This window comes from Hemiscyllium ocellatum, chromosome 20 (genome assembly GCF_020745735.1).
Source record: "Hemiscyllium ocellatum isolate sHemOce1 chromosome 20, sHemOce1.pat.X.cur, whole genome shotgun sequence".
Classification (NCBI taxonomy): Eukaryota; Metazoa; Chordata; class Chondrichthyes; order Orectolobiformes; family Hemiscylliidae; genus Hemiscyllium; species Hemiscyllium ocellatum.
In genome coordinates, this window is record NC_083420.1 from 8,221,258 (window position 1) to 8,244,224 (window position 22,967).

A 22,967-nucleotide genomic window follows, 5' to 3' on the forward strand; every position below is an offset into this window, starting at 1 on the left:
TAGGTAGCTAATGAGGCAGGATCATAAGACACAGAATTTATAAGTAACAGATCAAAGTGTTATACAACTGATGTAATGTATTAGACAAACCTAGAAGGTTGTTAAGTCTTTAATCCCTTAGAATGGAAATGCAAGTTTCAATTGATTTATATGTCAATCGCAGAGTCTCTTTCAAGTTACTGCACCAAGATAATGTAAAGTTTTATCAGTATCTTAAAAAAAAACACATCTCAGCTCAGACAATGCAATAAATGAAATAGAATGTTAGAAATCAGCAGGTCTTGCCAAAACTATCCAACTGGAATACTGTGAACATTTTTGGGACCTTTATCTATGGAAAGTTATACTGACATTAGAGGCAATCCAGATGTGGACTAAACTGGTAACAGGTATGGAGGGGTTGTTTTATGAGGAGAGGTTGAGTAAGCTGAGCCCATGCATATTGGAATTTGGAAGAATAAGAGGCAACCTTACTGAAATATGCAGGATTCTGAGGGGACTTGAGTTGAACAACAGATGGGGGAAGGTTGTTTTCCACCTTGTGGGAGAGTCTAGGACAGGAAGGCATAATCTCGGAATAAGGAATTTAAAACAGAAATGAGGAGGAATTTCTTCCAACATAGTGGAGTGAATTTGTGGAATTCTTTCCTGCCGAGGATCGTGGAGGTTAGGTCATTGGGTATAAAACTTTCCACAGTTCTCTCAGACCATAGTGCTGCTCTCACATTAGAGAGAAACAGCTGGGTGTGAAATTAACCAGAGGGTCACCACACCTCAGGCAAGGGGAGAGGTTGAGAAGGAGAATTCTTCATGGTAACCTCAGCTGGTGCAGGATTTGAACCCACGCTGTTGGCGTCTCTTTGTATCGCAAATCAGTTGGCCAGTCTACAGGTTCCTGATGAAGGGTCAGGGGACTCAAAATGCAAACTCTATTTTCTCCCCACAGACGCTGCCAGACATGCTCAGTTTCTCCAGCAATTTGTTTGTTTCAGAGCTCCAGCATCTGCAGTTCTTTGTTTTATTATTTTTAACTCATAAAGGAATCCAAGATTATGGGAAAAAGGCAGGGAAGAGGAATTGAGGATGATGAGATCAGCCATGATCTGATTGAATGGCAGGGCCAGACTCGATGGGCTGAATGGTCTGTTTCTGCTTTCCTCAGCAAAGCTGAATCTAGCTCCTGATTCCAAATGCATTTAATTAACCGAATTTAAACTCCCCAGCTGCCCTGGTAAGACTTGAACTCACATTTCTGGATTACTCACCCAAGCTTCTGAACCATTCGGTCAGTAACATGCCTGTATTTGTACCCGTCTAATATAGCCAGAACCTTGGTGTGTTCATCCACATGTCAACACACTGTAGGATAAGGTGTTTGGTGTTGAGACTGTGGAACCAAAAAACTAACCTGGTAAAAGAATTTAAAATGAAAACCAATCTATTTAAGGGCGGCACGGTGGCACAAGTGGTTAGCACTGCTGCCTCACAGCGCCAGGGACCTGGGTTCAATTCCCGCCTCAGGCGACTGACTGTGTGGAGTTTGCACATTCTCCCCGTGTCTGCGTGGGTTTCCTCCGGGTGCTCCGGTTTCCTCCCACAGTCACAAAGATGTGCGGGTCAGGTGAATTGGCCATGCTAAATTGCCCGTAGTGTTAGGTAAGGGGTAAATGTAGGGGTATGGGTGGGTTGCGCTTCGGCGGGTCGGTGTGGACTTGTTGGGCCGAAGGGCCTGTTTCCATACTGTAAGTAATCTAATCTAATCTATTTATTAATAAATACAGTTTCTTTCCTTTACAGATCGTCAACGCGTCATTAATGCATGGGACAGCATGTGAGAGCAGTATTATTTGGAGAATGGGGGATAATATTATAGCTCTGACTTCAGTCTAGGCTCACTTCAAATGAGACTTTCATGCTGCCTGGCAGTGATTCCTGGCAGAGTTTGGCCTGGGAAGATCTTTTTATTCTTAAATTGGAAAATTTATTTCAATATTAAAGATAACATATACTACTGCTATCATGGACTAACATCAAACTGCATTCAGTGAAGAATCTGCTGTTAAATGTGGATAAAAAGATTTCAAACATATGGGAAGGAAACGACAAAGTCAGCCAGTCTGAACTTTCCACTATCTTTAACTCTGGCATTTGAATATCATAAATATGATTTGCAAGATATTGAATCAAAAGTGCTTTCATCCTTCATTTAAAAGTCAGATTTTTTGTAACATTTTGTCAAATTGATTACAATTTAGTCAATACACTAATGTTCTATTGAAATTATTCTATATTAACTTAAGACTTGATGTAAAATACGATCAATGGAACAATGATGCAATTTCATCTGCAGTGAATTGCTGTAAAAATGTGAGGAGATGCAAGTGTAAGGAAATAATTTTATCCTCTGAAGTACCTCATCAGCAGCAACAACAATTTTTATTTCTATAACACCTTTAATATACCAAAACATCCCAAGACACTTCACAGGAGTGTTACCAAACAAAATTTGACACCAAGTCACATAAACACAGATGACTGAGAGCCTTGTCAAAGCGTTAGGCTTCAAGGGAATTCATACAGGAGGAGTGGGAGGAAGACAGCCAGAGAAATTTAGCAAGGGGTGTCCGGTTTTTAGATCTTGATAACTGAAGGCATGATTGCCAGTCTTGCAGTGATTACAAATGAGATGCTTAAGAGATCAGAGTCGGAGGAGCACTGATTTCTTGGAGGCAGGAGGAGAAGGTAGAGACGGGCAGGATTCTAAAACGTTTAAAGTTGAGGTCCTGCTAAACTGGGAATCATTGTTGGCTATTCAGCATAGAGGTGATGTGTGAACTGAACTTGGTGTGAGCAAAAGGCAGCAGAGATTTGGACGGCTTCAAGTTTACACGGGTAGAACATGGGAGGCCACCTAAGTGTACACTGGAATATTCAGTTCTGGATGTAACAAACACATGGGTGAGGTTCTCAGAAGTAATGTTCTGAAGACACCTCAAATTACTTTGCAACCAATGAATTTTAGATTGAAGTCACCAGGAATAATTGCAACTTTGTGTGTCCCTGGCTGATAGTGAATTTCCATTCTCATTCTTCCACTTTCATTTGCATTGAGCTGGCAACCAAGCTGATATTACCCAGCTTATGTTAACATCCAATATTAAAGTTGCCCACAGTATTTTTTATAGGGAAAGCAACAGCCAGTAAATCCTCAACAAGATTCCAAAAACAGCAAATGAGGTGGATTACTAAGTAAAGCGTTTTTAGCAATGCTGCTTAAAGTAGGAAGGCTGGCTAAAACATAGGGAGAAATATCATTGTAACTGAGCAGGCAGACAATTGTTAACTGAGCCCATAAACATTGTATTTTAATATGTCCATTTGAACTGACCCTGTGCATCCTATTTACAGAATAGTAATGAGCGAAGCCTGGGAAAAAGTCTTTACACTAGGCAGTTTAGAAAAAGTACAATTGCTAGTGTTCCAAAGGACTGCTCTCTCATTAGAGAGAGGCGACTCGTGGTCAGTTTAACCCGAGGGTCACTATATCTTGGGCAAAGGACAAGAATATCTTGAAAACACTGCTTCTGAGAACCTCATACAGAGAGTAGTGAACACAGCCCAGTCCATCATGCAAACCAACCTTCCATCCATTGACCTCATCCAGACTTCCCACTGTCTCAAAGACCTCTTCCACCCCACTTATAATCTCTTCCAATCTTTTCTGTCAGGGAGAAGATACAGAAGATTAAACACACACAGCTTCTTCCCCACTGTTATTAGGTTTCTGAATGGACCTCTGAATGGAATTTAATGTGGATCTCACTCTTTGTGTACCTTCTCTGCAGCCATAACATTATATTCCTCTCTCTGTTCTATCATCCTAAGGCACTTTGTTTGGTATTATCTGTCTGTACTGCTCGCTAAACAAAACTTTTCACTGTATCTAGATACATGTAACAACAATAAATCAAACCATCTATGTCTTTGTTATGTCCCGACTTGAATATTCCAGTTCACTCCTGGGCAATCTCCCATATTCTACCGATGTAAACTTGAGATCATCCAAAACTCTGCTGCCCCTTGTTCACACTAAGGCCAGTTCACACATTACCCCTTTGCTGAATAACCGACAATGATTCCCAGTTTAGCAGCACCTCATCTTTAAACTTCTCACCTCGTTTTAGAATCCTCCCTATCTCTGCATTCTCCTCCAGCCTTCAACCCCTTCCCCCCCGCATGAAATCAGCGCTCCTCCAATTCTGACCTCTTCAGCACCTCTTCAGCAGATTGGCAATCATGCCTTCAGGTGCCAAGGTCTAAAAACTAGACATCACTTGCGAAATTTCTCTTTATGGATTCCCTTGAAGCCTAATGCTTCGACGAGATTCTCAGTCATCTGTGTTTCTGTGACTTGGTGCCCCCCTCTGTTGGTGTCTCTCTCACATCACAAGCCATCAGCCCAGCCGACTGAACTAACTGACACCCCCCTTGGAAAGTGGAACTTGCCTGAAGAAAATTATTAATCTCTAAAGTAATTTTAAGTGACCAGAGTTCCTACTGAACTATAGAACTGCTATCTCATTAGAGAGAGAAAAATGATTGGGTGTTTAACTTGAGGGTCACCACTCTTGATGGAGAATCTGTCAGGGTGACCTCAGGCATTGCAGGGTGGAGCGCTTGTTGCTAACATCATTCTGCAGTATAACCCAGACATCTAACCAACTGAACGAACTGACTGTCAATATGCAAAACAGCTCACAATGGTATACAATCTAGTGATATGGCATACCTTTATCAATAATTTGTTTCAATTTATTTATCTAAAGTTAATATCCTGCTCACAGCAATTTATTTTTCTGTCTGAGCTGGTTTAAACCTGCAAACAGCTGGTTTAATTTGTGTAGGATTTCTGTTTGAACATTGAGGGAACAGAATGCTAAAGTTCTTAATGATGTTTCTCTTTCAGATTGTTATATTCATCTGCTATGGAGCCATGCTAAATAAGTGGGTTTTACAGACCTATCATCCAGACTACATGAAGAGTCCTCTGGTGTATCATCCTGGACACAGGGCTCATGTCTGGAGGTTCTTCACCTATATGTTTATGCACGCTGGGTAGGTCGGACAACTTTTGATTTGTGTCTTGAATTGAAATGTTCATAAACACCAGAACTCTGACTATGTTTATAACTAGGGGAATGTCCATAATCTCGACAGTAAAGTATTAAAATATGTTAGAAAGCCAGAAACTTCACCAGACACCATGAAAGGACAGATAATCAGGGCTGGGGGTAAAACCTGGACTTTGTCGACAGTGTGACATGTTTGATAGGGACACATTAAATATCTCCCCCTTATTGTTTTTTGTTGACTTTATGAGGATGCGCTCTGTTACAGCCTCCCTAGTGGGGTGGAACTGCTGAACATGCTGCTCCTCTCTTAATTCCTGCAAGCGCATGTGGTAAGACCATAGGCAGGTGCCCACTCTCAGTTAATTTCTTACAGCAGCAAAAGGTCCCTCACATTGAAGGGGAGGCAGTTGTGTAGTGATAATATCACTGGGCCAGTAATCCAGAGGTCCTGCCTAATGGAGATATGGGTTTGAAACACAGTATGGTAAAATTTGAATAAACATCTGGAAAAAAAAGTTCGGTTAATGGTGACCGCTATCAATTGTAACTTTAAAAAAAATCTGGCTCACTAATGTCCTTCAGGAAAGGAAAGTGCCAACCTTACCTGGTCTGTCCTACATGTGAGCCCCGACCCATAGTAATATGATTGACTCCGAACTTCCCTCTGGCTAATTATGGATGGCCTAGCCAGTGACACCCATTAAAGGAATTTTTCAAAAAACCTCTTTAAACTTTTCATCCTCCCCTGGCTACAACAGCAATGTAAAACTGTTGTCACAGAAAGTTAATGCATAAGCCCAGTAACTTGCAAAATGTTTAATTTTTCTCTGCAGCAGCTAACAAGGCCAGACTGGGTAAGGATGACAGATTCCTTCCCTATATGGGAATTAATGAACCAGAGGGGTTTTTCCAACAATTGACATCGGACTCCTGGTAATTATTAGATTCTTAATTCCCAATTTTACTAAGTTCAAATTCCATCATCTGCCGTGGCAGGATTATGAACCCAGGTCCCCAGAACATTACTTGGATCTTTGGATTAACAGTCAAGGGATAATGCCACTAGGCCATTGCCTTGTGGAATTGTGGATTTTGGAATGAATAAACAGTACGCAGTTCACAGGAGATATAAATGAGTAAGGGGTTCTATTTGTGAGATATATGAACAATGTTCATGTGAGATGTAAAACCTGAGGAACCTGGATATAATGAGCCTGTTTCAAAATCACAGAATTATTTGCACTCCAATAATATACTGACTCTGTGACTGTAAGGTTCAGGTAGTAATCAATGACTCTAACAGTTGGTAACGGAAAATTCTTCTTACTGGCAATAACTGGTCTGAAACAGCATCATGATACATTAGCATTATTGTTCCATTGCAATCATATCTTTGTTCTCAGGAGAGATATTCATCCACAAGTACTCTGTATTAACTTTCAAACAGTTGACTTTTACATGGAAACCCAACAGGTATAACACATTTTGTGTTTAATTTGCCCTGCAGCTTTCACAATATGCCAGATATCCTGCATAGAGGTCATGTGTATTTCTTGGAGTTGGCAAATATTGGGAGAAATATAGATATCGTCATGTCCCACATGATTGTTTATCCTTTAATCTGATTGTGCTTTGGTGTTCAGACTTCTTCATTTCTATCAATGCATCAGCTGTGAGAATGCTTGTTCATCAAATTAGTAAGAATTAATAAGAATATTTGCCATTTATGTTGGTCAGGACAAATATCACCAGATGCTGCACTACTTTTTAAATCTACAAATTATGACATCTGAGACCACATTGTCATTTTAACACACCATCCAAGCAAAGGACTCCTGTGAAGTAGTAGTAGTGTCCCTGCCTCTGGACTACAAGGTCCAGGTTCAACTATTACCTGATCTAGAGGTGTGCATTAACACACCCTCTCAGGTTAATTCAAAACACGTACCTACAAGATAGTTAGTTGACTGGAATAAGTAAATCTGGAGAACATGGGCAGCACAAGAGGGCTTGTGTGGTGCAATGGTAGTGTCCATGCCTCTGGACAAGGAAACCTGGGTTCAACTGTCACCTGCTCCAGAGGCACATCATAATGTTTCTGAACAACTTGCTTAGAAGTTGTCAATGGTTTAAATGTGGTGCTGGCGGTTTCCTTGCTAGGTCAAACCTATCAAGATGAGTGACCAATACTAAGCAAATTCCCAGATCAAAAGTATTTTCTTTAACTCTCTTGTGGGACTAAAGATTCAGCAATGCTCACATTGTGCAGGGGTCTGTAGCACTGGGGACTTGGAGCTGGCCTTCTGCTGCCCATATTAATGATTAGATCTGATTCTCCACCCAACTCTTGGCAGACAGTGGATTAATACTGAAAATCAGTCATTGATATTGATTGCGCTTGTCTATTGCCTGACCTGAGGATACTCACTAACTGGCCTGTTGTGTTCTTGAGCTGGGAATTCACATCAAGCCCTGCATACCTGGAATATGTAGACTTTAATTTTGCTCTTAATGGTGAAGGAATGACATTCGGCATTCACCTTGGTGACAACTGTCTGCAGACATCTTGCACATTTCCACAGTTGTGCCCTTTTCCCCAGTACCATGTTCTCCGTCCGGGCAAATGTGGTATCAATTGGCAAGTAACAGTGTGACTCTTCAACCAATGAGATTGAAGATTTTCCCTGAAACCTGCACAATCAAAATCAACAGAAAATATAACTGAGATTTAAGTCAAAACAAAATAAAAATTGAGAAACATGGATGGAATTAGAAGAGAAATAAAACAGACAAATGTGGAAAATGATGGCCAGCCCTTCTCGAGGAAGAGGTGATGGGGGTGTGGGGATATCTCATAAAATGTCACTGGCTGAGGACCTCATTGAGGACAATAACATGACAACCATGGAGAGAGCTGGATGTAATTTGGTATTGAAGCTTTTTATGGCTGATGAACTATTGAGAAGGTTTCATCCCAGTTAACGTGTTTACCAAAAAAGAAAATCTGGAACAGACTGCACTGAGTATGCAACAGCTGAAACAGAGTGAGACAAAGGATTTGATCACATCACAAATTAATATTCAGGTTTCTTTTATCTCTTTTTACTCCCTGTCCCCATTAGGTTGACTAAAATTATTATCTTAACATTTCCCCACACCATGTAAGAAATCCAAATTTTAGTCCATAAATTCTGAGTCTCACAATCTTATACTCCACAACTACCTGATGAAGGAGCGATGCTCCGAAAGCTAGTGCTTCCAAATAACCCTGTTGGACTATAACCTGGTATTGTGTGATTTTTTAACTCATTTTAGAAGTTGTCATGGATTCTTTTTCCATGATTGCCTTTTGCCATCACATTTGAAATTATGGCAAAATATTCTTGTCTAAACTTTCATTTCATTCTTTCGGTGGTGATTTTTAAATATTCAATACTGACTCACCAACCAAGTAAAATACTTCTTTCCTATTAACCTAATTAAAACTCCACATAAATTTGAACACTTTATCAGATCTCCTCATCACCTTCCCCCTTCATATATCTCAAGTTTTTAATAGTGAGTTCTTATATCTAAAGTCACCATCATCCCAGAGACCTGATCTCTCATTAGGGAGACAGAGACAACTGGTGGTGAGATTAACCTCAGGGTCACAACACCTCAGTGGAGGGACAGGGATGAAAAGGTGGGATTACCATGGTGATCTCAATTGATGTAGGAGTTGAACCTGTACTGTGGATATCAGTCTGCATTATAAACCCAACCATCCAACCACCTAAGTGAAATCACCTTATTTACATGAGCTCTGATGAAAGATTTCTCTGTCTCTTCTGATTACTTAATTTCCTGCCTAAAAGTGGTACCAGCACCAGCCAATTCCTTTGCCCTATCCTCTCTAATGGTGAACTACCTGGATGTTGAGATTAAGCCATTATTTGGGACAGGTCAGCAGCTGAAATAGCCTCTTCCATACCTATGTGCCAGCCTGCCATGCTTCACCATTGATCTGTCCAATTGATGCAACTGCCTGGGTCCTGCTGAATCTCTTCCAATCCTCTAAGCACACTATCCATTTGAGTGACTTCTGCAAATGTTGCTACTGGACTTCCTGTACTCAAGTTCATTTCATTCATATGTACAGGTCATTCTGCGAAATTATGCGTTTCATTAATATGAATTCGCTGTAATGCGATTGACAAATTGGAGTCATTGTTTCTGAAGTGCAAACTTTTAAAACGTGTATTGACTGTAATGTGATTACATCGCCAATGCTTTAAGCGCTGTTCCTTATGCGTGATTTTTTTTAAGTCGGAGTTGCACACGGACGCAACCATCGTGTTATAGAAGAATTACCTGTAATGTCCAAGGCCCTTGAACCACAGGTAACGTTGCGTCAGTTAAACAAATAGCAACGGCTGTTGTCTGCTCACAGGTTCTTTATCCAAGTTTCTAGGCATGTTGCCAAATTCCTTTCAATACTGTAGATCTTAATTTTAGCAATACGCTTATTGTCATCTTATCAAAAGTCATTTGAAAATCTATTTACACACTTCCTTTATCAATAATCTGTTTTTCGTCAAAGACCTCTATTAATTTGTCATGTGCCCCTAATAAATTTACGCTGCCTGTCCCTAATCAATCCTTATGTTTTGCTTTTTATATTAATTTAGTTCTATGTTTTGGGCTCTTGAAGGTTACACGTTGATCATGTTGAACTATAGGTTTACAATCAAAGGGTTTAGCTCGATCTTCCTTCCTGAGTTGATGAGTTTCATGAAAGTTTCCAGTTCCTTACAGATGCTCAATGTGGAAGAACATAGTAAAGATTGTGACCTTCCCTTTCTGACTTCCTTTCCCTGAGAGGAGTCAAGGTAGTGAGGGGACAGCTCAAGAAAGCAATTAGAAAAACAAAGAGTGGACATGGGAAAACACTGGCGGGCAAGATTAGCCAGAATCCCAAGATATTCTACAGGTACATCAAAGGGAAGAGAAAGAATAGGATGTATTAAGGAGCGGGGGGGGACAATCTATGCATGAAGCCAGAGGATATTAGGAGAATGTTAAGTCACAACTTCAAATTTTTATTCCCTAGAGGGGGATGCAAGTCCAGATTTCAGGAAGATGGACTGAAGTTCTTGAGCAGATTGATATGAGAAGCAAGGAGGTATTGGAAGTTTTGGCTGATAAATCCCTAGGTCCAGATGAGTTATATCCCAGGCTATTATGGGAGATGAGGGATGAAATTACAGGTACCGTGACCTAAATTCTTTTTTTGGAGGGAGGTGCCAGAGGACTGGAAGATGGTCAAAATGGTTCCACTTTACAAGAATGGTGGCAGAGATAGATCAAGGAACTATAGACCAGTGAACCTAACATCAGTGGTAGGGAAATCATTGGAGAAAATAGCGAAGGAGAAATTTAATCTTCATTTTGAGACACAACACAGTCAGCATGGCTTTGTCAGAGGGAATCATGCCCATCAAATCTAATGGAATTTTTTTGAAGAGATGACTGAATGTTTGGGTAGGTGTAGTACAATGGTTGTAGTTCATATGGAGTTCAGCAAGGCCTTTGAGAAAGTCCCACATGGGAAACTGATAAAGAAGGTAAAGACCATGGAATCCATGGTAACTTGGCAAGATGGATCCATAATTAGCTTAGTGATAGGAGACAGAGAGTGGTTATAGGAGGCTGTTTGTGTGACTGGAGCCTGGTGTGTAGTGGCATACCACAGGGATCAGTGCTGGCTCCCTTATTGTTTGTGGTATCATAGATGATGTAGATGAGAATGTGAGAGGGATGATATATAAGTTTGCCGATGATACAGGCTTGGCCTGGTAGTGACAGTGAGGAGGAAGGTGTTAGGTTATGGGGGGTGGGGAGGGGGGTATAAATGGATTGGTCAGATGGACAGCTCAATGGCAGATGGAATTTAACTTTGATAAATGGAAGGGTCTGTATTTTGGAAGAAGGAATAAGACAAGAGAGTACTTAATGAATGGCAAGATATTAGCAAGCTCAGAGGAACAGGAAAGTCTTGAGATGCTTGTCTACCGATCAGGACAGGTTAATGGGCATATGGGATGCTGGGTTAACTGTTATGGCAATTATTTTAAGAGCAGAAGGGTTATGTTGGAGCTGGGCTGGACTTTGGTTAGGCCATAGCTGGAGCATTGAGTACAGTTCCGTTCATTGCGCTACAGGAAGGGTGTGATTTCACTGGAAGGGGTGCAGAGGAGATTCACTGGGATGTTGCATTTCAGCAGTAAGGAGACACTGGATAAGCTCAAGTTGTTTTCTTTTCAGCAGAGAAAGTTGAGGGAGAACCTGATAGAGGTGTATTAAGATTATGAGGGTCATGCAGAGGGTTAATAGAGAGCATCTGAGCCCCTCAGTAGAAGGGTCAATGACAAGGGGCATAATTTTAAAGTGGAAATAGGAAGTGTAGAAGGAATTTAAGGAAAAAAACATTTTCACTCAGAGGATGGGGGGGGTCTGGTATGAATTACCTTGGAGGTTAGTTGAGACCGAAAAGCTCACAACATTATTTGGATAATCACTTGTCATAGCATTCAAGGCTATGTGCTAGTATGGAAAGGTCAGACTAGTGTAGGTAGTAGTATATTTTATCTGGTACTGACTTGATGAGCCAAAGGGCCTCCTCTGTGATTGATTCTATGATTCTCTCGATGTTTTATAAAGCAAATCACTGGGATCTAGGGCTGGATTTGGAAACAGCTTGAGTTAGGCAACTTGCCGATTCCTCCAGACTCACCTTGGTTAAGAAGTAGCTCAACGTGGCCAAGGGGGTAGGCATGGCACACCAATCAACATCGGTAGCAGAGCCATTGGGAAGAGTGAGTACAACGGTTAGAAGCTCACTGTAGGTCTCTAGGACATTGGGGAGAAAGTGAAGTCTGCAGATGCTGGAGATCAGAGCGAAAATGTGTTGCTGGAAAAGCGCAGCAGGTCAGGCAGCATCCAAGGAACAGGAGAGTCGATGTTTCGGGCACAAGCCCTTCATCAGAAATGAGGAAAGTGTGTCTAGGACATTGGCCCAATTGTTTTAGAAGTTATTAGGCCTCTGACTCTCTGGTCCCTCATACGCTTAATCACACACACACACACACACACACACACACACACACACACACACACACACACACACACACACACACACACACTCATAACTTCCATGCCAACTGATTCCCACTATGGACTAACTGACCTTACATACTGTTTCCATAGCTGCTCATCCAGCACTCAGGAGCCACCGAGTGATGAAAAAGTATAAGCAGCGAAAATGACTCTGACTTATACATACTTGAGAGTGAAAAGCTTCTATTAAAAGCTTTTAAACCTCAAGTGATTATTCCCTTATAAAGTCAAATGAACTTTGTTTCAGACCCCACAACAAAGCTGCCTAATCCGTTAATGATCTACTTAAGATATCAATCAAACTGAGCTCAAAAACAAGCAGTTGGGATAATTTTGAAACTCAGTCATTCATTAATAAAGTCATGATTATAGTCCTTGGGGAGATGCTAATGAGCTCTGCATATGGGTCACGCCCAGTATTAATGGTCTCTTCCTAACTGCACAAAAATCTAGCCCTAGTGTCCTCTCCAGCGCAAATTGTACCCACTATTTTGTTATGACTTCCTTCTGTAATGCATACTCCTAAGTAATTGTGGTACTTCTCTGTTAGCTTTTTATTCCACTATTACATGTTTCTATCACAACAAACGTTAAGTACTTTTACAATTCATGCCATTCCTATATTTGCTTTCCTTTTACTACTCTACTCGGCCAACATATCCTTTAACTATTTATTTTTTGTATGTTTAGATATTCTTTTTGTAGACACGGTTTTGTTCTCCAGTAACCTTTCTTCATATTTTTAAATACCTTTTAATCCTTCACTGCACTGTTTCTATACTTCACTCACATCATTATTGTAATATTAGGTCTTGATTTGTCACATCATAGTCACACTTGCAGAATCATATACTGCAGACAATGTCCTGGACCCACCATCACCATCCCTGGATATGTCCTGTCTCATCAGCAGGACAGACCCAGCAGAGGTGGGACACAGTGGGATACAGTCAGAGGGAGTTGCCTTGGGATTCCTCAACATTGGCTTTGGGACCCAACAACGTCAGATTAAACATGGGCAAGGAAACCTCCTGCTGATTACCACATACCGTCCTCCCTCGGCTGGTGAATCAGTACTCCTCCATGTTGAACACTTGGAGGAAGCACTGAGGTCGGCAAGGACGCAAAATGTACTCTGGATGAGGGGTTTCAATGTCCTTCAATGAGATTGGCTTGGCAGCAGCACTTGAGATTGAGCTGGTCGAGTCCTAAAGGACATAGCTGCTGGACTGGGTCTGTGGCAGGTGGTTGGAGAACTAAGACAGAAATACTTGACCTCATCCTTACCATTTTTAAAATTTCAACAATATATTTTATTCAAAGAAATCTTTGCTACATTTACAGTTGATGATGCCATTCAGATGTATACTGTCTTTACATTCAAAGAACAGAGAGTCGTTGATATTTACAATTCACTATGTTAACCATCCAACTTCTTGGCATTTAGCTGAGGCGTCAGTGGGGCCCAATTACTGAATGGACCCCCGTTATTCTTCGGTAGACGGACTTTGTGGAGGAGTTCCACCTTCACATTGAGAATACTGTCCATTGTGTTGTGTGGTATGATCAATGTGCTAAATGGGACAGACTGATCCAGCAGCTGAAGACTGGGCATCCATGACATGCTGGTGGCCATTAGCAGCAGCAGAATCTTACTCCAATGCAATCTGCAACCTCATGATCCAGCACATCCACCAATTAACCATTAGCATCAGACCAGGGGATCAACCCTGGTTCCGTGTGGAATGCAGGAGGGCATGGCAGGAGTAGGACCAGGCAAATCTGAAGATGAAAACCGAAAGAACTGTGCATACTGTAAATCAGAAAGAAAAACAGAAAGTTTCTGGAAAAGCTCAGCAGGTCTGGCAGCATCTGTGAAGGGAAATCAAAGTTAATGTTTTGGGTCCAGTGTCCCTTCCTCAGAACATTTCATGAGAATGGTTCCGGGAATGAAAAGCTTAACATGTGAGGAAGGTTTGAGGACTCTGGGTCTATATTCAATGGAGCTTAAAATGATGGGGGCATGGGAGGGAATCTAATTGAAACTTATAGGATACTGAATGTGTCTGGACAGAGTGGATGTTGGGAAGATGCTTCCATTGGTAGGAGAGACTAGGACCTGAGGGCACTGCCTTAGAGTAAAGGGAAGACCTTTTAAAATGGATATAAGGGAAAATTTCTTCAGCCAGAGAGAGGTGAATCTATGGGATTCACTGCCTCAGAATGCTGTGGAAACTAAGTCATTCAGTACATTTAAGACTGAGATAGATAGGTTCTAGATTGTCAAGGGGATCAAGGGTTACGAGAAGAAGGTGGGAGAATGGAGATGAGAAACTTATCAGGCATGATTGAATAGTGGAGCATACTTGACAGGTTGAATGGCCCTAACTTCTGCTCCTACATTTTAAGATATTAAAGTCTAACTCATTGGAGGAGGCTCCGCAAATATTCCCATCCTCAATGATATAAGAGCCCAATACATCAGTGCAAAAGATAAGGCTGAAGCATTCACACCAAACTTCAGTCAGAAGTGCCTCCTCCAGTAATCCCCAGCATGATACCAGTCTTCAGTCAATTTGATTCACTCCACGTGATATCAAGAAATGGTGGAGGTACTGGACACTACAAAGACACAACAAAGACACTGGGCTTTGACAACATTCTGGCAATATAACTGATGACTTCTGCTCCAGTTACAATACTGGTCTCTACCTGACAATGTGGATAATTGCCCAGTATGTCCTGTACACAAAAAGCAAGACAAATTGCTCCATTAAGCTACTCATGACCATCAATAAAGTGATGGAAAGTGTCATCAACAGTGCTATCAAGCAACACTACTAACAATAACCTGCTCAGTGACACCCAGTTTGGGTTCCGCCAGGGCCACTCAGCTCCTGACCTCATTACAGCCAAACATGGATGAAGGAGCTGAATTCCAGAGGTGAGGTGAGAGTGACAGCCCTTGACATCAAGGCTGCTTTCAACTGAGCGTGGCATCAAAATGCCCTAGCAAAACTGGAATCAATGGTTATCAGGAAGCACACTCTCTGCTAGTTGGAGGTATACCTGGCAGACAAGGAGATGGCTGTGGTTGTTGGAAGTCAATCATCTCAGCTCCTGGTCATCTCTGCAAGACTTCCTCAAGGTAGTGTTCTAAGTCTAACCATCTTGAATTGTTTCATCAATGACCTTCCCTCTATCATAAGGTCAGAAGCGTACATGTTCGCCAATGATTGCACACTATTCGGCATTACTCACAACTCCTCAGATACTGAAGTTGTCTGTGTTCAAATGCAACAAGATCTGCAAAATATCCAGGCTTAGGCTGACAAATGACAAGTAAGATTTTCACCATACAAATGCCAAGGAATGATCATTACCAATAAGACACAACCTAACCATTGAATTAAGTGATGTTACAATTGCTGCATCCCCTGCTATCAATATCCTGGGGGTTACTGTTGACCAGAAATTCAAGTGGATTCCCCATATAAATACAATGGTTACAAGACCAGGTCAGAGGCTAAGAATACTGTGGTGAGTAACTCACCTCCTGACTCCCCAAAGCCTGTCCATCATCTACAAGGTACAAGTCAGGAGTATATTGGAATACTCCCCACATGCCTGAATGGATGCAGCTCCAATTACACTCTAGAAGCTTGACGTCATTCAAATGCAAAACCTGTTAGTACACCACTCTCTTCACTTCCATCCAGGGCCCCAAACGCTCCATTTTCCTGCCTGCTTTCCATAACATGAATGAGAAAGGAATAGAAGAATATGGATTCGGAAAGTTTTAATATGGAAGAGCAGAATATGTCCGCAGAAGGACCTGATTCTCTGCTGTATTGTTCTTTGTTCTTTGTTTTTTTCTTGTTAATCCTCCCATCCATTACTAATTAAAAATCTGTCCATCTCCTCCTTAAATTCATTCAATGTCCCACCATCCACCATACACTGAGTAGTGGATTATGCAGATTCACGACCCTTTGAGAGAAATAATTTCTCCTCATATCTATTTTAAATCTACTCTCCGTTATGCTTAAATCATAACCTCCTTCTATATTGTGCCAGTTGAAGAGACATCTTTTGTGCATCGACTTTATGAATCCCCTTTAGCATCTTATGTACCTCAATTAGATCTCCTCTTATTCATATAAATTCCAGAGAATAGAGTCATACAGCATAGGAACAGACCCTTCGGTCCAACCCGTTCATGCTAAAGGTAATCCTTTGTGGGCAGCACGGTGACACAGTGGTTAGCACTGCTGCCTCACAGCTCCTGAGACCCAGGTTCAATTCCCGACTCAGGCGACTGACTGTGTGGAGTTTGCACGTTCTCCCCGTGTCTGCGTGGGTTTCCTCCGGGTGCTCCGGTTTCCTCCCACAGTCCAAAGATGTGTGGGTCAGGTGAATTGGCCATGCTGAATTGCCCGTAGTGTTAGGTAAGGGGTAAATGTAGGGGTATGGGTGGGTTGTGCATCGACGGGTCGGTGTGGACTTGTTGGGCTGAAGGGCCTGTTTCCACACTGTAAGTAATCTAATCTAATCAAACTAAACTAGTCCCACCTGCCTTCTCCTGGCCCATATTCTTCCAACCTTTCCTATTCATGTAATTATCCAAATATCTTTGAAATGTGGTAACTGTGTCCACATCCATCATTTCCTCAGGAAGTTCATTCCATGTGTGAACCACCTTCTGTGTGAAAAATGTGTCCCTATGTCTTTTATGAAATCTCCCTCCTCTCACCTTAAAAATATGCCCCTTAGTCTTGAAATGCCCCATCCTAGGAACAAGTTACCTACCATTAACCCTATCTATACACTTTATGATTTTATAAACCTCCATAAGGTCATCTCTCAATCTCCTATGCTCACGTGAAAAAAGTCCCAGCGTTTCCACCCTTTCTTTATAACTCAAACCTTCCATACCCGGCAATATCCTGGTAAATCTCTTTAGCTTGATAATATCCTACCTATATCAGGGTGACCAGAGTTACATAAGGACACACATTAGAACAAGGAGCAGGAGTAGGTCATCTGGCCCTTTGAGCCTGTTCCGCCATTCAATAAGATCAGGGCTGATCTTTTTATGGCCTCAGCTTCATTTACCTGCCTTCTCACATATACCTTAATTCCTTTATTGTTCAAAAAAAATCTATCTTGGCTTTAAATTGGACACAATATTCCAGAAGAGACCACACCAATGCCCTGTACAACCTCAACATGTCTCCCCAAATGCCTTTTATAACCACCCTGTCTATACATGACACAAACTTCAAACGATTATGTACCTGAACCCTGAAGTTCCTCTGTTCCATACCACCCAAGGCCCTATCATTAATTGTGTAAGTCCTGCCCCAGCAACTGCTCAATCTCTGTTCTTAAGACAAGCTTCTCATCTCTGCAATCAATGTACTCATTAGCCGGATATGTGTCGTGGGGAAGGGATAGCTCATGAATTGTGAATCACTGCAGGTTGCTGGACAATTTCTACGGTTCTGCTGTGAGATTCACGAAGATGGCATAGTGTGCTCAACCTCCCCATGACTTCTAAGAACTTTGCACATTAATTTACCATTAAATTAGTTAGAGAAAGTTAAGTCTAGTAATTAAAACATGAGTAAATTTTAATGATGCGGTAATTGCTAATGACTGCCAATCAAACTTCCTTTCCAGAAAATAAACCGTTATTAGTCTGAAGGTCTATTCCTTTAGAGTCTGAAGTATTTATTTTAAAATGTCAGTTTAAATTTGTTATTTTTTCCCCTCATTGCTTCGATCCCTCCCTCTTTTTCCTTTCTCTCGTCACTGAATCTTGCTTTCCTTAATTTATTTGCATTGATCTTCTTACAATACAACAGGAACTGGAATATAGAACTGTACAGCACAGGTGTGGGCTCTTTGGCCCATGATGTTGTGCCAAACATGATGCCAAATTAAACGAATCCCTTCTGCCTGCCCTGCATATTGTTTCAAAGCACTTTCAGATAGCCAGTGCTCATGAAAAAGTACAGCAATACTGAGACCTCAGGCAGTGAAGCGGCAAATGAAGTGTTCCTTGAGCCTGCATGGAACTTGTTCGAACACTGTAGCAGCCCTAGGCCAGAAATGTTAGCGTGAGACCATTGAAATGACAAGCAACCAGAAGGTCAGGGTCATTCTTACAGACAGAGTGGAGCTCTGTGAAGCGGTCACCCAATCTACGTTTGTTCTCATCAATGTAAAGGAGATTGTTTTTATGATCTGTGCCTGCTGCACTGTCACCTGACAGCAGGTTTTACCAATGGAAAGCTTCCGCAGCTGCCGAATTGTGTGTGATTTCCATGCACACTGCTGACTCTGCGAGTTTCAATTGGAATTATCTGGGAAAGAGGAAAGGGTCAGCTGGCATAAGTGACACACGGATCAGGTTATAATGTTGCAGACAGTATGCTGATGACAAAATCCTAGCCAACCATGTCTTAGCCTATCAACTGAACTGTCCTGTTTAAAACATCAAGTTCTTTCAATTCACCACCTTTTTATTGAAGGAGGCTTGTTGCTTTCAGTCATTTTGATTGTGAGGTTTCCACAAATCCAATCTGTTTTCTGCCTCTAATTTTTGATATTTTATACCATGAGTCAAGAGGCACATGATCCATAGTTTCTGGATCAGTGGTGCTGGAAGAGCACAGCAGTTCAGGCAGCATCCAGTGAGCAGCGAAAGATCCATAGTTTGCCAGACCCTCTGAGACTTCCATTTCTACACCTTTTTAATTGTTTGCTTCAAACTCTGACATCTTCTATTGGGGGAGGGAGGGACACTGTGACCACTCGGACCCCTAACTGGGCACTCCCTCCCCCGGGTTGCTCATTCATGAGTGTGATATTTAGAGAACTATTATTTAATGTCGTTTTTCTCCCCAGTGTAAATCGCATGGTCTTGGTACAAACCGCTGTTGTAGAGGAGGGAGATGATGCCTGCTGTTAAGAATGATCGATTGGAATCAATCACACACTGTAGTCTGGTGGAAGTGGCCAGTCAGCATTTTGGAGGGTGATATGGGACTGATGTGGGACAGTTGCCAACACTGTGTCCACACATGAGGCTAAAGCCTGAGGTGACATTAGGCTCAATCATGAGTCCAACTTTGGGCTATTCCCTGACAAACACTTCCATCACATAGGGACACAATAAAAGAATGGCCCTGGAGCATCGGAGGCTGAGGGGTGACATTATAAAGGTTTATAAAATCATGAGGGGCATAGATAGGATGAATGGGCAAGCTCTTTTCCCTGGGGTGGGGGAGTCCAAGAACTAAAGGGTCGAGGTTTAAGGTGAGAGGGGAAAAATTTATAAAGGACCCAAGGGGTAAATTTTTCACGCAGACAGTGGTGCGTGTATGGAATGAGCTGCCAGAGGAAGTGGTGGAGACTGGTACAATTACAACATCCAAAAGGCTTCTGGATGGATCTATGAATAGGAAGGGTTTAGAGGGATATGGGCCAAGTACTGGCAAATGGGACCAGATCAGACAAGGATGTGAGTCAGCATGAGTGAGTTGGACCGAAGGGTCTGTTTCCATGCTGGATGACTCAATTGGGGTGGAATGGTGGCTCAGGGGTTAGCATTGCTGCCTCACAACACCAGGGACCTGGGTTCAGTTCCAGCCTTAGGTGACTGCGTGGTGTTTGCATATTTTCACTGTGTCTGTGTGGGTTTCCTCCCAAAGTCCATAGGTGTGCAGGTTAGGTAGATTGGCCATGGGGAATGTGGGTAGGGGTGGGTCTGGGGGATATGTGGACTTGATGGCCAAATGGCTGCTTCCACACTGTAGGGAGTCTATGACTCTATATGAGAGGTACGACCAAGACTTATTTGTATTTTGAGAAGATTTGCTGCAACATAGAAAACAGGAACCGGAGTAGATTCATAGAGATGTACAGCATGGAAACAGACCCTTCGGTCCAACCCGTCCATGCTGACCAGATAGCCCAATCCAATCTAATCACACCTGCCAGCACCTGGCCCATATCCCTCCAAACCCTTCCGATTCATATACCCATCCAAATGCCTCTTAAATGTTGCAATTGTACCAGCCTCCACCACATCCTCTGGCAGCTCATTCCATGCCTGTACCACCCTCTGTGTGAAAACGTTGCCTCTTAGGTCTCTTTTATATCTTTCCCCTCTCACCCTAAACCTATGCCCTCTAGTTCTGGACACCCCCACCCCAGGGAAAAGACTTTGTCTATTTATCCTATCCATGCCCTTAATAATTTTGTAAACCTCTATAAGGTCACCTCTCAGCCTCCGATACTCCAGGGAAAACAGCCCCAGTCTGTTCAGCCTCTCCTGATATCTCAAATCCTCCAACTCTGGCAACATCCTTGGAAATCTTTTCTGAACCCTTTCAAGTTTCACAATATCTTTCCGAAAGGAAGGAGACCAGAATTGTACACAATATTCCAACAGTGGCCTAACCAATGTCCTGTACAGCCGCAACATGACCTCCCAACACCTGTACTTAATACTCTGACCAATAAAGGAAAGCATACCAAACGCCTTCTTCACAATCCTATCTCCTGCAACTCCACTTTCAAGGAGCTATGAACCTGCACTCCAGCAACACTCCCTAGGACCTTACCATTAAGTGTATAAGTCCTGCTGAGATGTGCTTTCCCAAAATGCAGCACCTCGCATTTATCTGAATTAAACTCCATCTGCCACTTCTCAGCCCATTGGCCCCTCTGGTCAAGATTCTGTTGTAATCTGAGGTAACCCTCTTCGCTGTCCACTACACCTCCAACTTTGGTGTCATCTGCAAACTTACTAACTATATCTCTTATGCTCACATCCAAATCATTTATGTAAATGACAAAAAATAGAGGACCCAGCACCAATCCTTGTGGCACTCCACTGGTCACAGGCCTCTGGTCTGAAAAACAACCCTCCACCACCACCATTGAGCCAGTTCTGTATCCAAATGGCTAGTTCTTCCTGTATTCCATGAGATCTAACCTTGTTAATCAGAGCCATCCTAGCCTCCTCCACCATTCAATATAATCACGGCTGACCATCCAACTCCCCATACCCTTTGATCCCTTTGGCTCCATGAATGCTACCTAACTCCTTGAATTGGAGATGCTGGTGTTGGACTGGGGTGTACAAAGTTACAAATCACACAACACCAGGTTATAGTCCAACAGGTTTAATTGGAAGCACATTAGCTTTCGGAGTGACGCTCCTTCATCAGGTGACCTGATGAAGGAGCGTCGCTCCGAAAGCTAGTGTGCTTCCAGTTAAACCTGTTGGACTATAACCTGGTGTTGTGTGATTTTAACTTTGTAACTCCTTGAAAACTTTCAATGTTTTGGCCTCAACTGCTTTCTGTTACAGAGAATTCCACAATCCCCCCACTCTGCATGTCAGTGGGATTACGATTAAATCAACTAGCTGCAGGTAGAGAACAATGGGCTTCTAGTAATAATTAAACATAATTATGAGCAGAGCTCACTGAATGTTAACATTTACATTCATGCATCCTGTGAAATGCTTGACTCTAATGCAGGCTCTTGTGGTTATTGCAGGTTGGAACAACTGGGGTTCAATGCTTTCTTGCAGCTGATGATTGGAGTGCCCCTGGAGATGGTCCATGGGATTATGCGCATTGGCCTGCTGTACCTGGCAGGTGTTCTTGCAGGTGAGCCTGCCCTTTGGTAAACCCACGCACTATTGTTTCAGTCAGGTAAGGCTCATGTTAAACAATTGTTAACACAGACAGCAGCATTGCTCAGCTGGGACCGGCATTTTTCCACTGGGTCTTGGGACGTGGGAGATTTTAGCTAGGCTACATTTCCTGTCTCTCCCTGTTACCCTGAGATGTCAGGGATAACGCCAATCACTGCTGTCTTTTTGGTCATGTTGTTCCCACAGAAACGTTTGGTGGAGAAATCCAGGATATTAACCCAATGATAGTGAATAAAAAGCAGTATACAGCCAAGGGACACAACTTGGAGTTGACAGAATTCCCATGATTTTGCTGTTCTTATCTTTCTCTGGTGCCACGGTTGAGCATAGCTGTCAGAGTAAGGATGGAGAATTACTACTGTACATCCTGGAGATTCATTGGAGTGTGACAGTGAGGGAGGTGTTGGATAACGGGTTTGGGACTGAACAGTGAACAAGTACAGAGTTTTGGCCAGTAAGGTCTTGTGGTTCTCTTCAGTATTGCTGATGCTGTACTTTTCTAAGCAAGCAGCGGTGAGTATTTCATCATAACCCTGAGCTGAACACTCATATACGTTACCCTACAATAGTTAGCACAGTGCTGTGCTGCAACATGTCCCCCTCCTTGACTGATCAATGCTGACAACCATGACAAGCTGCTTGGCTTTCTCTCGGCAGTAAAGGCAAGACAGAACTATTCTGTGTCTGTAAGTTCTGATTGAAGTTGCAATGGGCTAAAAGGCAATGCAGAGATCCTGTGGATATCTCAATGAGCGTAAAGTGAGTGAGTGTATGGGATGTAAGCTAGGAGTTCTAAGAGGCGCTGTGTTCTGTATGAGATAGCTGACTGTCCTTATTGCACAGCAACCTAGCTGTGAAGGTGTCACTGAGTCTCGCAGCATAGTATTGAAATGTTGGAACATACGCTGAGTTAGTCAGAGATGTGCCCCGATGGCGAGTTA

The 22,967-nt window shown here is 42.3% G+C and overlaps 1 protein-coding gene across 2 annotated transcripts in view; it reads left to right on the forward strand.

Moving 5' to 3' along the window:
• LOC132825129 (rhomboid-related protein 1-like) overlaps positions 1-22,967 on the forward strand; it is a 228,933-nt gene that overhangs the window by 136,019 nt on the left and 69,947 nt on the right. For both annotated transcript variants that reach the window (XM_060840127.1, XM_060840128.1), the window contains exons 3-4: positions 4,967-5,115; positions 21,867-21,979. In XM_060840127.1, the coding sequence (XP_060696110.1) occupies positions 4,967-5,115; positions 21,867-21,979 (262 nt within the window). The remainder of the gene's footprint in view (positions 1-4,966; positions 5,116-21,866; positions 21,980-22,967) is intronic.